General features: G+C 41.6%; 1 protein-coding gene across 2 annotated transcripts in view; it reads right to left on the bottom strand.

Moving 5' to 3' along the window:
• The window catches only part of LRP5 (LDL receptor related protein 5), a 123,076-nt gene extending 106,644 nt beyond the window's left edge, over positions 1-16,432 (bottom strand). The window contains exon 1 of one of the 2 annotated variants that reach the window (XM_030949951.1): positions 16,248-16,432. In XM_030949951.1, the coding sequence (XP_030805811.1) occupies positions 16,248-16,341 (94 nt within the window). In that variant the 5' untranslated portion in view covers positions 16,342-16,432. The remainder of the gene's footprint in view (positions 1-16,247) is intronic. The other variant, XM_030949952.1, reaches the window with a different exon arrangement.
• Positions 16,433-17,775: the final 1,343 nt, after the last annotated feature.

Here is a 17,775-nt window from a genome sequence, read left to right as displayed (position 1 = left end):
AGCGGGGAAGGGGGGGATCAGAAGAAAGTAAAATTTGTCCCTGCAGAGAAACGAGGTTGGGAAAAAAAAGGCAACAACAAATTTTACACAACATGAACTGTGGTCATTCATACTAGGGAGACACCTACAAGCCAGAATTGTGATTTGCACCCTGAAAGACTCAGTGTGGACACACCAGGAAGGACTGTCACAGCTGACAAACCTGCTGTCTAGAAACACGAGGCAAAGAAAGAAAAGAAACACACAGAGGACCAGGATTAAGGGTCATGCAGTCCACAGCACATCCAACGCAAGAGCCCAGTGTGCTAATCAGGACCACAGCAGAACCATAGCCAGTAGTTTTTTTCCAGGCAGAGTAACATATATTTTCTCATACCTCAAGCTACCTTGCAATTCCTTTTGTAAAAAAGACATAGATTTTACTACAATGAATGGTTTAGGAATGATCTCAGCCACCCCAAATCTCCCATTCCTTTGCAGCCTAGACAAGGTGTACTGCAAATAAGAAACAGGATTTCTGATAAACAGCAACAGGATTTCTGCAGAAGGAAGGGCACAAGCCTGTTAGCATTACACAAGGAAGCAGTATCATGGAGGGCAGAACAAAATGCATTTGTTTATACTATAACTATAGTTCCAGCAATGCATGGCCATGAGTGATCTGATCATCCTGTTTTATGCACCATATAGCCTTTCTCCACCCTTCATTTGCACTGCTTGGCTGTGCCTTCATTGCTAAAGACAAAGATGTAAATTTTCCATTGAGATAGCTGTTTTAATGTAAAGATGCCTGAGGAGAACTGGAAATTTTACATCAAGTAAAAAGTCAGCAGCATTATTTCACTCCTCACCCAAGATTTCATAAGCTGCACAGAATTGCACTGACTCTATCAGGAATTTCACATCAGGATTGCAGTATCAGTGTAGTAATAACACCTGTTTCAGCAATGAAGACATGACCCAGGACTTTCACAGCAGGAACGTTTCTCTCTTGGCATCTGGAAAACATCCAGGGCATTTCAGAGAATGGTATTCCAAACAACTATTTCAACCACACACAACAGTTGAGAAAAACTAACAAATACTGCAGTCCTCCAGACAGCAGACTGGGAGTCAGGCAGAGCACAAGTAACACACTCACCACTGCAATGCTCTGCCCAGCACTGAACACAGCTGGACTAAAGAGCAGCACCATTTGTCCTCTGTCTGGTGAAAGCCTTTTAGCACAGTAAGATTATTACAACCAGTTTTGCACCTCTTCTATTTCCAGCTGTTGCAGACTGTTTTGGAGTTAAAATGTCCTGGATCCCATCCTCCCTATTATACATGTGCATATCCTTTTACTTATTAAAATCACCACAAAATACAACTGTTAACACAAAAAGCTGTTTATGACCCACAGCCTAAAATCACGTTTCCAATCCAGAAACGTCAGGTGCCAGCACACTGTTAAGTACCAACTGCATTTTAACTTTTTATAACCAAGACTGTGCAGCAGACTGTTAATAAACATGAAATGCATGCAAGAAATGAGCATTTGCATTTAAGTAACTCCCTCCAGGTATGAATGACAATGACTAAATACAAAACAAACATCTGCCCTCTTATAATACAATGGGGGCTTATAAACAAAATTTAACCCACACATTTTATATGCAAAGGGAAGGGCCTTTTTTCCTACACACTGAAAATAGAAGATTTGCTTAAAAATATATTATGCCCCAAATGTAAGGCTTATGTGAATAGTTTTAAAAGCAAACAGAAGACATCTTAAATTTCATTTGTAAAATGCAAGAAAATTGAACATGTTGTCTGCATTCACCTAACCTTTGATGTACTGTCTGAAGAGAAGGCTGAACAGCCAGAGTATTGTTAAACTAGAGGAAAAACCTACCTTCTCTAACAACTAGATGTGAACTACACCACAAAAGCATTCACTTGTTATAAAAAACTGCTTTCTCCTCAATAAAAGTGCCTACCAACAACAGCACCACACCAAGCTACACCAAACAAACACTAACTCGAAGCACAGTTGACAAAAGCCCTTTGCTTCTATACTAAACTTAGGCAGCTCCTGTAACTAAATAATTGCTCAGAGTTAAGGCAGCCATCACCTTGTCCTAGCAGAAAATACTGTAATATTTCAACAATAGTAGTGCCAAGTGGAAATAGGAAAGTCTTTTATCAAGCTTATCTGGTACAGAGATGAACTAAGATGAAAATGAAAATTTAAACTTTTTCTCCTTTAAAAAGGGGACCTAAAATCCAGAACTCCCTACTTATGTCAGTCTTCTATTAATTACCATGGGCAATATGGGTCACCTTTGATATCAACAGACTTCACGTGGGTGAAGGAAGTTACTCACTTTTTAGGACAATTCAGAGGGTTTTGTCTCCTTTGCTGTGGCAAGTACTTGCAATGTAGAGCAGTACTCTGTAATACATGTTATCACCTCTGCAGCAAGGAGATTCAAAACCATCAACTTACTTTATAAAAGCCATCCAGGGGCCAGTAACTACAAGTCATTATCACCAATTCACTGTTGTGCATCAAGAAGCTTTGTAATGAGAAGATGCTTTATTTCCCCAATGTTATTATCAACGTATGAGAAACATCAGCTTTCTTAAATTTTACTTGGAGGAAGTTAGGACATCTAAAACCTCTCAAGAATGTTTTCCACTGATTATAGCATTAAGTTGTTTCCTTTATAAAACCTCATAATGCAGAGGACATTTTTATATAGATATACACATACATACACACACACACACACATATATATATGCTAATAAGATAATAAGACTTGACATCAAGTGACACCAAACATTTGTAAAGGCTACTTAAGCCGAAATTTTCAAACCAAAAACTTCAGCTCATGCATTAATTGTCCAAGGACACCACAACATCAAAGGAGAAAACATCTATCTGCTCCATAGAACAGTTAATCCATACAATTAACCCTCCTTCACATCACATCACACTATAAATGCGAACACATGCTCCGTTTCTGCATTGCTCAGAAGATTCTCCAAGATGCTATTCTTGTCACTAATGAGGTGCAGCACAAACAATTAAAGACTTGCAAAAATAACACACAGAGCTTCGATTTTTTTAAGAAAAGAACCCCCAACACCCCCAACATCACAGGCTGTGCGACATGTGAATTGCATAGAAACATGTGGCATCATCCTTCCTTCAAAGCTGAATATGTTAGACCCATCAAATCCTTGATCTTTCAGTATGACAGTTTTATTAGACTACAGAAAATTTGATTTAAGTCCCATTTTAGCCTATGTCATTGATCAGTCTCCCTCTTTCTCCTCTCTGATGCAGGGATTTATTAACAATATGTTTGACAGAGAGGGGTGACTGGTGTCAGAAGAACAGAAGGAAGTCAAAACAATAAAATGATAATTAAAACAATGAGTAAGGATAAGACATCCCACAAAACAGAAGATAACCAAGCAGGTTACTTTCAGGCCTAGTTTACTACGTGGCCACACATTTTTGTGCTGTCACTAGAAGGAGCACAGAACTGAAGCAGAATTCTGCTTCAATTGAAACCGCCGGGCAAAACACTCCATTTGAAACACAGTCTTGTCCTAATCTACACCAGGTGTTGCCAAAAAGCTCCTTCTGGCTTGGTGTAACACCATCAGTTACCAAAAGTTCCCAGTAGGATCTAAAATATATAAAATTGGTAACTTCACTGAATAACATTCCATTGTTGCAACTTCACTTGCATGATCTGTGCCTATATATTGTATTAGAGGGGCAAAAAGCCCCACACAACCATTCTCCAGGATTTAGAAGTAAGGGAATCAGTTGTTGAGTTCTGTGTCAAATAAGCCTCTGGGGAAGAGTAAAAAAATAACTAAAACCTAAAGAATAAACTGCAAATAAATCAAATTCAGGCCTTTTCTGGTAGTGTCAATCTTACAAAGATATAGAGAGATGTGCTTTGAGTTAGCCAATAGACAAATTTCAGGAAATCTTGCGTTTTTAACATGAACTTGCAGCTGTCAGAGCTAGGAAGTTTTGTGCCATTTCAGACACTGGGAAGAGTTTTGATACCATTCCTCCTTGGCCAGTGCAACAGGTGGAGCTGAAGTTGGGAGATCAGTAGGATCCAGCAGAGTCTGACCATCCACTTGGCACACGCTCAGCCAAAGGTGGGAGAAAGCATTCTCTGCCTGCCTATCTGCTGTACACTCATCTATTTGTCAGTGTTTTGGGATCATCCCAGCAAAGATTCTCCTCTCAGGATTAAGCAATATTTATGGCAAGGCTTTGAATAAATTAAAATTCCATGTTTCAAAGGCTTTCTGAATAAAGATAATAAAACACAGTCACTTCTGGCCATATACACAAGAGAGATCTTACAACTGACATCATACACATCAATAACTGCAAAAAAAAAATCCCCCCCAAAAAAACCCAAACGAAAAAAAAAAACAAAACCAAAAACCAACCAAGCAAAAAAATCCCACATCGATTTTTCTTCCCAGTCATCTTACCTTCCTGGTGAAGGCCAAAGTTTTGGAATTGAATTTGAATAGCTTAAAAGCTAAACTTTCATTAAAAGAAATGTTGCCAAGCACACTAAGCAAACACAAGTTACTCAAATACTCACAGTAATCTGTTCCCAGTGTCCTGCTGAAGTTTAAATGTGAAAATAACCCTGTGAAGTCCATTCCCTTTTATAAACAGCCAACATTAATTCAGACTTTAGAATAACAAACTGGTGCTAAAATTTCTTTTTGCAGTTTTAAGTGTGTGCACATAACATTTAAACATTCCCCACTGTGCTTGACTGCTCTATTCTTGCATATAAAACACTTCAAATTAAAAAGAAAAAAAAATCAATATTAGTTCCTGGAGAAAATCAGAGGTTTTTGTAGAATTTGGTGTACTGCTTCTGCCTCACAATAAAGCAGAAGACAAGTTGCACAGGAGAAAGCACTGCATGCAGCTGTAATTCAGAGCACAGCAGCTAACAAGTTATATTTATATCCCTGCAACTGCCTCACAGTCTCCAGCTGATGCTCAAGACTTGAGAAAACAAGCAAAAGCTTTTCATTAGTAATGGAACATCGTCCCTCAATGCTGTGAATCTTTACTGACCCACTCATCCCTTCCTGCCAACACACTGGTTTGCAACAGCAATGGCACTTGTGCATCACCAGAGAGACACCTGAAGTCAATTTAGTTTCCAACAGAGACCAAGGTTTTATTCATTAAATTTAAATGAGTAAAAAAAACAAAAACAAAAAAAAACCAAAAAACCACCCAACCCAAAAAAACCCCCAAAAACCACCAACCCACACAACAAAAAACCAAACAAACCTGCTGCTACAGATTCAAATAAGCAGGAAAGAATATGTAAAGCAGCTAATGGTCAGGGAGCTAAACACCTGGAGAATTTAACAGCAATTAAAAAATAGAACAGCAGAATTTACAAGTAACCAAACAAATTCCTACCCCACACTAGTACACATGAGTTGAGTGTACCTGTCCTACACCGTGGCTTCCCAAGCAAATTAACATTTTTCCTCTTGTCCATTCAAACAAGTCCTCCCATCCACCTCTGCCTCATTGCCAATCAAGGGCCAAATGTGTCTGAAGGACACTCTTGCCATGTGACCCAAAGTGTTCCCACAGATTCTTGGAAGGCTGCCCCCCTCACAAACCACCATTTGTGGACAGACGGGTCCTAAGAGGCTATCAACAAGTGAATGGAAATGTGGCATGTTATAAACAACCATGATAATGAAACAGTTTACATCAAGATGTGACCAGCAGATGCTCAGATTCAGTAACATGAGCCTGTAACTCACTCTCAATCCACACAGTTTGAAATGAATTCCAAGACCAAGATGAATATAAGACCATAATAAAGTATTCCAGAACTAATCTTTGAGGGGAAACCATTCCAAAATACAAGCACCCCAGGGGAAGTAATTGTGGAATAGCTGTTAGATTTTGAATTCATATTCTACCTCAAACAAAGCAAGTTTTGTTACCCTACAAAAGCCTTATAATCTGTCCAAGGAAGAAGCTTCTAACAGGCCCCAAGTAAGTTCCTCAAAGTTGAACACTTGAGTTCATCTCCTTTAGAAAGAAAACTTTCTGCTGTGGCCCTGCAACACCGACTGCACAGAATCCCAGGAGTCAGAAAAGCACAAAAGACAGGACCCCTGTACCTGTATCTACCAAGGGCTTCCCACAGTGGTAGAAGCAGGCATTTTGCATATATAAGAGCACCATTGTCAAGAAGCAAAGACTGCTTGGAGGACCAAGTCAGCTATATCAAGACCTTACAGTACTCCACATCCTCCCTCATTGCACACAGACTTCCTGAGGGAAAAAAAAAGCAACAAAACCAAAACACCCAACAGGCAAGAGGCCAACACTCACAAAGATCCCATAGCCATTGTTCAGAGAAAACAAGTCACTTGCATCATTCCCCACATGCAACAGGCTCTGGGCTGGCTGTGTTCTGCCTCTGAGGACCAGCACCAGATGTGCTCTATCTCCACATGCCAGGAGTTCCACAACCTGGGAATCAGCAACCAGAGTTCTTTTTAATTACTTTTTTAATTACTGTCACAGGATGGTGAAGGACCAGAGGTGTCAAGGTGGTTAATACCCAAGGTAAATGAGTCCTAGATCACTTACATCTTTTGCAGGTTAACAATGAAAACCTTAATTTGGACCACGCAAGTTGAGAGATAACATCAACAGAGGTCACAAGCAAAGTATTTCCACATGCTCATCTTCTCTCCATTGTGCCCTAGACTGAATGAAAAGCAGCAATCCTCAAACACACACTCAGCTGCAGCTACTCCAGTTTTACCAATTCTGTCATGCCAGACAATGTTAGTGGAGCCACATGCTAAAGGGACAGCAGGCAGCTTTTCCAAACTGCCAGAAATAGAAGGTTGGTTTGGGGCTGTTTTTTTGTTTTGCATAGGGTTTCATTCAATGATGCTGCCTCATCATCCTACTTAGGGAAGTAACCTAACAAGTTCCCAAGAGCTCTCTTGACCACTGGATAATAGAAATTACCCACCTACAGACATTTCAGCCTTAAGCAGCCTTGATTCTTCACACAGTTGGGGGAGAGGGGGGAACAACACAAAGAAAGCAGGTAAAAGTTTTAAAAATAATATACAAGATCTCTGCCTAGAAGAGCTTTCAAGTTAAGAAGAAATACTACCAATATAGGAAAGTGATACTGCATGCAGAAATTGTCGACTGCAAAAGGGAAGGAAAGTGGTTATGCAAGGTCAAATACTTAGGTGCAGAACACTGATCAGGCATACAATTTTGATTAATAAATACTCGTTGCCCTGCCTTTCAAGGAATACCTTACCTATAATGCTAATAGCTTGAAGCTTCATTCCTCTCTAATGGAACAACAGCCATTAAGAGAACAATGCAATGGAGTCAAACAAAGCAGGTTCACTTCTAGATGGTTATTTAAAAACCATATGCACAGGAGAAGATGGCTCTGAGGTGCTTCTTGTGTAAAACACTCCAAGATGCAATCAGAGACCATTTCTGTATCACTGTCACCTGTTCTCAGACAAAATGCTGAGAGTTCACAGACTTCAAGGCAGGGAAGGACTGCGAGTGATTCAATTCCAATATATTGAGGCTTCACAATAATTGTGCCTGCATTAGCCACACCCTACCTACTCTCACTATGTAGCTTGCCTAAGTAAGTCCAGATGTGTAACTGTTTCTGAGTATGCCCTTTCTATCACTGAACACCTGCAAACTGGAGATTTAAAACATAAGTAATAGTCTACCACATTCAGACAGTAAAAAACATACTGTTAAAACCCAGACAGACCAAAATTTCTCCTAACTACATATTTCTTTTACTCAGCTTTTGAAGATGTAGATAATGTATAGATTTTTTTTTTAATCATCCACCGCTGGGCAGATTTTCTAAGTGGAAAATGCCACCCATGTGCATTTTCATCCTCTTAGTTCTCACTTGGGAACACAAATAACTCAGCAGTTTAATTTGCTTTTATATCTTTTGGGATAGACACATCCAGGTAAGTCAGCAATACAGATTTCTGAGGTTAAAATATTTTCCCTTTGGAAAAAAACCAAAACATAGGTGCTTAAACACCTCATACTTCAAGGTGCTGGATTTCAAGCAGGGGAAGCAATCGGGGAGAAATCTAAAGCAAAAGTAAAACTATTTGTATCATTTATATCATATTTTATGTTGAAATTCATTCCTGTATGGCAGGCAACTCTATTCTGAACTTTTCCTAGAAACAGAAAGTTCTCAACTACTGAAAACAAAGCAAAAGGTGACAGAGAAAATAGGAAACTTGGTGGCCATGAGTAAACTCCCTTAAAGGGGACAGAATACATAAGTGACATTTTATTTGAAATAACTAGTTACAAAAGCCTCCAAAGCTTTTGGAACAATATGCACAATGTAAGTAGGGAGCAATACATATCTAACACTGGGTAATTTATGATTCAGTGGCCAAAGGTGATACCTTCTATAAAACAAAGGATTAGGGGTTTGGTTTTTAAGTTCTGCTGCTTTGAGAAGTTCAAGAAGCATACTGACTTTTGGATTAGCTTCAAGTGCTAAGAAAGAATACCAAGTATATTATGTAGACATTGCCTAGTTATACTACAGAGAATAAATCTCATAACCTCCCATTCCTTTTTTTCCTTGAATGGTTAACTGTCATCACCAGAGACAGCTTGTAATCCAAGAGACAAACTCTCCCTTTTCCTCTATAATGTTACACAGATAAAAAGATAGCTCTATTTCAGAATGTATTTTCCTGGAATCAGTAAGACACTGGTCTAAGTGACTGAGCCTGTATTGGGTTAGTGTGGCAGTGTTTTGGTGATAGAAGGGGTGGTTTCTGTGGGAAGCTGCTGGAAGTTTCCCCCATGTCCCATGGAGCCAATGCCAGGCAGCTCCCGCATGGACCCACTGCTGGCCAAGGCCAGGCCCATGGGTGATGGTGGGAGTGTCCCCGGGGAAATTAACAAGGAAAAACAAGTTATTGTGTAGATAACAACATGTGGTGAACTGACTGCCGCCCCTTCCCTTGTCCCCCTGCACTGCTGGCAGGGAGGAGGAAGAAAATCAGGAATAAAATTAAATAAGCCAGGCAGGAAAGGAGGGGTGAGGGATAGGTATTTTTAAGATTTTGTTTTACTTTTCATTTCACTTTACTTTTCACTCTGACTTGATGGGTAATAAGTTGAACTAATTTCCCCAGGCTGAGTTTGTTTTGCCCATAACAGTAATTGGTGAGTGATCTATGCCTGTCTTTACCTCCACCCGTGAGCCTTTTGTTAAACTTTCTCTCCCTTGTCCAGTTGAAAAGGGGAGAGATAGAGCAGCTTTGGTGAGCACCTGGCATCCAGACAAGGTCAAACCACCACAGAACTAAAAACAGTATTGTGAAAACAAATATGCAGCAGAAACATTTCCAAATACCACGGCTTTGCAATTGTCCTTCTAAAGCAATCACTTTTTGCCCCAAAAATCTTATTTTGTTTTTGTATCTGCACAAAAACTTGTAGAAACTGTCCCTTATTCATTATTTGAAAATAATCCTTGAACAATAATAACTACAGTAAAGACATAAAGCCATTCACATTGCCTTGAGTATAATTTCTGCTCCACTTCTAGAACTAAAACTAGAGAAATCAGCTTAGAAGACTCTTAAATTTGACACACAGATTTCAACATTCACCAGCCTCTTCAGACAAAGTCTGGTTACACAGGAACATGCCACAGCTTTCACAACACCCTAGAAATGATGGGCTGAAGGAAAATAACATGACAAAGTCCCCACGCACCCCACTGGGTGCAAGGAACAGCAAAACCTTATAACAATAAGGCAGCTGGCAGACCACTCACTCAACGTCACAAAAAATACCCTTCAGTCTTACCTGAAGGAACAGATTTAAAGGATGTGTTATTTAGGAAGTCTGAGAAACAAGGAAAAAAATCCCAACTACAAGAAATCAAGATACAAGGTGGCATAAGTCGGAAAGCCCCCAGAGATGTGTCATGGTGGGATCCCTGTGAAATCTTCACCTACTCCATGCAAAACCCAGCTGTTTGCTTCAGAAGCACATACTAAAGACAAGCAAGGTAGTTCTGATCAGTTTCTGATCATAGAAAGTCCAATAAAAAAGAATTTCATCTCCTACAGCAAGGCCAAAAGGAAGCAACTTGACTTTCTTGATAGCCATACTCTACAGCATGATGTTGTGTGATAACAAAGAAAAAAAAATCAAAACCAAATCACACCATTTAATTAGATTGAAAACACCACAGAAAGGGGGGGTCAAGCTTCTGTCTCCACTGACTGCCCTCTCCTACCTCCAGTCTAATTCTTGAAAGCTGAGAATCAAGAATTCCCCAGGGTTAATTTATCATCTTAGCAATCATGTGCAGCAAGTAATTTCCAAAAACCTGTATTGAAAATGTATAATGCATCACATTTAATGCAACAACATAGTGAAATAAACAAAATGTACAGTCATGGCATTTAAAGAAAGGGCAAGAGAGAACCTCTGGAATCACCATTACAAAATGTTACCAAACTCTAAGCCGCACAAAGAGATGTTAAGATAAGTAACTCAGTCATTTATCTCCCTCTCAGACAAAACTCAAGCCAACAGATGTCCTGTAAGGACAGAACTACCAAATTAAAAACACTGCACTTTCACAGAACACCATATGCCCTTTAACAAGAATTCATGAGAAAAACATGAAAATCAAGACCTTTGAGTAACCAAATAAAAACCAGAAATACACTTCCCATCTTTCTACTTTCCATAATAGAGGGGAGAGTTACACCCTAACTCACATGCAACTTCATTTCTCCAGTTGCATCACCTTTCATGACAGCTCAGGAATACCACACTTGATTTATTGAACAATTACCTGGTTTACATCTATAGTCTCAACAGAAGATCAGACTTCAAAAATTCTGCCTACCACAAAACTTTAAACAGGAACAAAAGTTGTTATTTTTGTTACTGTTTAAAGTAAGTGAACTTTAAGTGGGGAAGCTCAATTTCCTTATGTATAATGATAAATAACAGATGCCATTCTTGCAGAACATTCAGAATTAGCAAAAAATACATACAGCATTTCAAAAAGTAAAAGTGCCAAACAGAATTCAACAATTATTATATTATTAACCAGGCACATTTTAAACACACATGCCAACATTTGAGCTTCTCAGACCACTGACAATCTCACCAAGAACTTACTATTGCATCTGCTGTCAGTGCTGTTTATTGCAATAGCAAAAAGCCTTCATACTGTGAAATGAAGACAATTCTGTAGCTGATTTACAGTCGAGAAAGCTCTTTTCCCAGTAGGCTATTTCCATTAAGTTAATCTAACACACCACAAATTTACTGGTTTGAAAGCAATTTCAATTGCTTTAACACTTTTATCATCCAGAGCAAACACACCAATTTAAATCAAGCATGTGTCAATTTATTGGCATCCTTGCAAAAGTTACCCATGGATTTAACATCAATACAAAATGACACCTTACATCTGTCTGCACTGGCAGGCAAAGTGTGAGTCAAGCAAGAATAAAGGAAAGAAGAGCTAAATTAAAAATCTTGTTTATTACGTAGACCCTCAACATCCTTACCAGCCCATCACCCATTCCTTACAATCTTTGGAGCTTCTCAGTCAAATTGGGTGCCTTAACAGATAGTTTCAATCTTTAGTAAACAGAAACCACAAAGATGAGACACTGCTAAGTTCCACATTCCAATTTTTCTGAGAGAAAAGAAACCAGAAGAATTGTTGGCCCATAAGCTCCAAACAAACAACTGTACTGAACAATACTTTGTGGGACATAGTTCCCATTTTCTTTCCTGTTCTCACCACAACTGTTTCATCACACAAAATCTCAAGAATTGCTAAAAATATCCTTTGACTCTATCATGAGCTTTTTAAGAGCAGGACTCACCAGAACTACTTTTTCCAGTTTAGAAGTCCCAGATGTGAGCTATCAGGAGATGGCACATCTTTGCCTTCTTCAGAAAGGCCTCAGTGTCCAAACAGCACATGGGTTTGCCTAGCCAGCATCCCTAGTCATCATCTCAATTCTTTGCTCCTGTCCTAAGTGAGCTTGCAGTGCTGTTAGACATGTCCTGTCGGGAAGAATACAAAAAAAAAGAACAATACACGTGCCTCAAAATCTAAGCAAAATGCTGTTTTCCACTGTGCACAGTAGAGCTGCATTGTTGCTGGCCTGTGCCACACAAACTTGGGGGGATAACTGTTCTACTGTCACTCCTCCCCCAAAGCTCAGGTTGATACTTATTTGAGTTCTCCACAGAGGTCTTGAGCAGAAAATAACATCCATTTCTTTCAAGGGTTCTCAGTGCTGTGAGGTTTTTTCCAGCCACATCAACTCCCAAGAGAAATTCTGAACTTATAAAAGCCAAACATTTTGACTGTTTAATAGCCCTAGGTTACACACATAAGAAAAAAAATAAGAGGATTTCTTAGAAAGATGGTATTGTAGGTAGCTTTTTTCTCTTCATTCTAAGAAGGAATTTAAACCTAATTATTGTCCTTAGTCTCAAGATGGCAGGCTGCTTCCATACAATACAGTAAGCTCACAAGAAATACTGATCTAACAAGAAACTAAACCTTGTTATTATAGCTGTTTCTGAGCACCACCAATTGAAATTCACCAAGTGCAATTTATTTCTGTTTTGACAAAAAGAGAGAGAAATGCTTTGAAATGTACAGGGGCTGGTTAATTTTTAACTAGAAGCAGAGTTACAGTAGACAGTCTTATATAGTAAGTCAGGTGTGTCTATATTCGAGGAGAGGTTTTGTAACCTTTATTTCTTGTTACGCTGCCAAATCTTACCCGAACACTAAAGGTAACAAGTTCCCAGAAACAATCTCTGTTTGCTAAAAAGTTACCTTGGCTTGCCTTATTCGAGAAACTTGCAGAACTGAGAAAATTTACAGCTGGGACAAAACCCATAGCCAGTTTTACCAACAACTACATTATAAACAACTAAAATAAAAATTTTTGAGCTAAAGCAGCAAGAGGCAAGGATGGAACTTATGCTAGGGTATCGATGAAATACATTCATGTTCTTCTAAGTACTGACTTTGTACTTGTCGTGCTGATCTACCTATTTCAGGCATCTATAGTATGAGTGATTTTAAAGCATCTCTGTGTGCTTTAAAATAAATCTAAATAATTTAATTTTAAATGAAATAGTAACAAATCAGCTCACATACCACACCTAAAGACAGTTAAACCTATTTAACTTTCCCTGGAGAACGAAGACTCAGTGCTTTGAAAGTATGAACCTAAACTTCACAGTCTACCTGAACTTTCATTATTTCCTCACTATTTCAAGAGGATTTATGACCATAATTTGTGACAGACCCTCACATCACACTAGTAACAGTTATTAGGAAAATAGTAACTAGCCCCATAAATCAATGACAGACTGACTGAAATGGCACTGAAATGCACTCGAGGACTCCTACACAGCACATTTCCCTGTCATAATATTAGTAAGTGATTTTTCCTGCTACCTTCTACATTTAACCACGGCAACAGGTTTCACTAGCTCTGGGTTATCTCATGTAAACAATATGGATTAAAAGTCATTTTAGGGTTGGTTGTGCTCACATGCATTTTTTATTTTGTGCTGCATCCCCAGTTTTAAGTATTTGTAACCACCACACTTCCCTCTTCACCTTTCTGTATCCTGTGTTTGTTAGTATCAGGCAAATAATTGTTACATTAAAGAAAACTAAGATACAATCTCACTATTTTGGGAAATTCATGTGCATGACAAGACACAGGCAAGCATTTTTGAGTTTAAGTAAAAATAATTTTGGCTTGAGATAGCTCTTAAGCAAGAATTACCTCAACTTACTTGAACATTTTAAGAACCCCACATGAAATATCCACTGTGCAATAGTAGGAATCCTTAACTTATGGTATTTTCACAAAAATGAAAAAGCATTAAATACTTTGCATGAGCAAGAAATTCCTCCCTTCAAGGAAGGACCAAATGCAACGATCATTTTGTCTTTTCACAGTTAAACGAGTCAAATACAAGCCATATATGAAACAGGTTTATCATTATTTCAAGCCGCATAAATAAAACCACTCCCGACACCACCACCTACAGAGCAAGAACTTAGAGCTCTAGAGCAAAATTATTTCACAGCCAAAGTATTCAAGATCTATTACAACGTGCCAAACTTCAGTGAAGCAGTAGCACTGCAGAAGCTCCCAGCAGATCCCCAATCATGCACAGATGCATTTACATATTTGTAAGATAAGCACATCAAAATACTTTTAATAGCTAAAAGTCAGGCATCTCCTTACAGAGTAGGGATTCTCAGAAAGGAGATTACATCCATGGAGAGCCTCTCATAGTACATCCATGCTCCTTCTAAAAGGACAGATGAACTGTCCTTAAAAGTACTGTCTGGATCAACACAACAAAACGTTCCTACTAAGTAGGCAGAACAAAAGCAATGTCATTAAGATCTATAACTAAGAGTCCCTAACTAATCACTAAAAATTGTACATTTGTAGCCCATTTCTTCCATGCATGTTAAGGAAGGTGACTGCTCATATCAGACAAACACTATATTAAATGAATCACTGTCTCTCAAACAAGGTGAAAGAAAACCAAACTCCAAGTTAGAACTTATTCCTTAGTTTTGTCATGAACTCTTATTTTCCTAAGAATTCCAAATGCAAAGTTATCCCTTTTTAAAAAAAGGAATTTTTCTATTAGAACCTGTTAAGTAAATGTAAGGAAATCCCTTAAAGAGCCTTCATATAAGAACCCTAGAAATCAATTTCTACCCTTCACCCCCCAAAAGCTACATTAGCTTCATTCAGTCAAACCGGAATGTGAACATCTGTACACAAACATAAGTGTTCAGAAAGGAACAAACCACATTTCAGGTTTTCAGAAACCTTTTCGAAAGATTGTGGCAGTGTGTATGGAGAAGGTGGACCCTGCGATATGAAGGGTATCTTTTTGATATAATCCAGAATAAGCAATACATAATACACACCCACACAGAGCTCCAACTAAAAATACAGAATGATGATGCCAGCAGAATATGGTCTGTTCTCTTGCTCTAAATGACAGTTCTAATAATTACAGGAGGTTTGAAAAGGTGGGTGGCCTAATAAAAAGAGGCCCTGAGGTGATGTTCTGACAGCGTTGGCCACACTGCCGAGTTTTCTAAACTACCAGGAAATCGCAACAGCCAGGCTTCGGCTTGCTCAAGCACCGGGATGATGTATCCAGGCAGACCACATGCAGCAGCAAAAAACCAGAAGTCTTGCACATGCAGCCCGAACTCCCCGTCTCGGGCGAGACAAAGTCGGGAGCGAAGCCGCACGCAGGACGAAAGGACACCGTCCCGCTCCCCACGGATGCTGCAGACACTGTACCGCCCCCGTCTATTTGTGATTTAGAAGGATTAGCACACTCACTTAGAAACGGGACGGCCAAGGGAAAGCGGAGGGCAGGCTCCGTGCCCGGGACGGGGCACCCGGACTGCAGCTCCGGCATCGCCCGCGGGGCCGGGCCGGGCCGGACCCCCGCCCGCCGCAGCGCCGCCCGCCCGCAGCCTCACACCGGAGCCGGGGCGAGGGGGGAACGCCGGGCACGCACAGCAAACTCGCCTTCCCCCCACCCCCTCCCCGGCCCAGCCAAGAGTTTGAGCGACACCCGACACCGACCCCTCCAAACTCCACAGAAATCCCTGCCCGGGACCGCGGAAGGACGGGAGTGGGGGGGCGAGGGGGGTGGGCGACTTTTGTCTCTCTTTTTGCAACTGTGCGCGTTTACCTGAGCCACCCCTGAGGGAAAACCGCCTCGCCCCCAAGCGGGATATGTCCCGAGGGAACAGAGAGGAGAGGCCTCCTTTTCCTGCGCACCCTTTCTGCAGGAAAGCGGGGCGAGGAGCAATAGTTTTGTGTGGGGGAGCCGGTGCAGGCAGCCTCCCGTCCTCCTCCCGGCCCGTCTCGTCCATGTGCGCGTCCTGCGCCTCCGCAGGAGCCTGGCCCCGCTCCCGCCCCTCCCCGCCGCACTCCCGGCGGAGCGCGGGGGAAAGTTTGCCCAAGTCCGACAACAAAAGGGACAGCGGCGCTCGCCTCCCCGCCCGCCCGGGCCCCGCGACGCCCCGAGGAGCTTACCCCCGGCCGAGCCCGGCTCGCAGCGCAGCACCGAGGCGGCGAGGAGCCGCAGCAGCAGCAGCAGCGGGAGCGGCGCGGCCGCCGCCGCCTCCATGTTGTGCCGCCGCAGCAGCTGCCGGAGCGCACGGAGCGTCTCAGGCAGGCTCCATGCTCGGGGCGCTGCGCTCGGCGAGGAGGGAGGCGGGGAAGGGGGGAGGCGCTGGAGCCGACCCTCCTCCTCCTCCTCCTCCTCCTCCTCCTCCTCCTCCTCCTCAGGCCGCCGCCAGGGAGGGGGCTGGGATGGAGGATCCCGGCTCGCACCGCATCCCGGGAGCGGGCGGGGGCGCGCCGTCCCGCCGCGGCGCGTCCCACGCGTGGGAACACCTGGCCGCGCGGGGAGGAGGTGCGGCTCCGGGGCTTGCTGCTTTATCTTGTTAACTCCTTCCTGCTGCAGCAATTACTCCAGAGCCAGCCGGGAAGGCTGCAGAAGATGGCTCGCTGCGTGTGCAAAAAGCAACCTTTCGCTGGTGGATTTGGAAGTTAACAGCGGGGACGCCCGCCACCTTTTCTGTCTCCAGGAAAAAGAGTAGTTGTTTTCTTCCCGAATGGAGGTTCGTTCTTTCCTTTTCTCCTCCCGCCAAAGCAAACATTTTATTAAGTCACTCTTCCACAAAACACTAGTTTTCAAAGAAAAATGCATTCAACAACAGTCTTCTGTTGCCTTTCCCCCCATCTCTGTTAAGCATGGCACCTGCTCCTATAAACACATTACCACCAGGAAAGAGGCAGAAACTGCACTGTGACATGGGGCTTGCTTTGTGCCGGGGCCAGGTACAGAGGGCTGGGAAGCACCCGGCTCACACTGAGACATCCGGCACCTTTCACAGGCCAGATACTGCCCCCGTCTCTCTCACAGGGATAAAACCAAACGGCATTAGTCCAGAATTTTCATTTAAGTGTCCATTTTTGGGCATCAGTGTCCTTGTGCTGACACTGATTTGATAATAAGAAAAAGGATTGCTACATGGCCTTGTATAGAGGTGGAAATCACAAGAGTCTGCCCAGCATCCCCTTTAAACAGTTTTTGCAAGTCTCAGAGCAGGAGCCATAAATCACAAGCAAGCACTTAGCAAATGGATGTCACATTTTAATAGTTTCATTACATTTCAGAGATTAGGGACTTCCAGGTTGACCTGTTGCCACATACTAATTTATCTGCCTTGCTGTAGGTGCTAGAGCAGCAGCTGAGATTTCTTCTGGGTGTCCCATGGACCCCTGCCCAACCCAAATACCAGGATCAAATATTCAAGAATTAAAGTCCTGTTGGTTACTCCATTGCAGACCTCCCTTGCAAGGGAAAAGCCCGAGTGTTTTGATTTGGTTTGTTTCTAAAGTCAACAACATTCAACTTAGCTCAGAAAGCACTTGAAAAATTCAAGGGTTTACAAAAGACTTATAGTGCTGACATTAAAGATCACCTATAAAGGGGGAAGAAAAGGTTTTCTTCTCTCTCTTGCTTCTGGTTTAACATATAGAGAACATGTATTTT

Source organism: Camarhynchus parvulus, chromosome 5 (genome assembly GCF_901933205.1).
Source record: "Camarhynchus parvulus chromosome 5, STF_HiC, whole genome shotgun sequence".
Classification (NCBI taxonomy): Eukaryota; Metazoa; Chordata; class Aves; order Passeriformes; family Thraupidae; genus Camarhynchus; species Camarhynchus parvulus.
The sequence above is the reverse complement of the archived record's forward strand: the minus strand, read 5'-3'. Positions and strand labels throughout refer to the sequence as shown.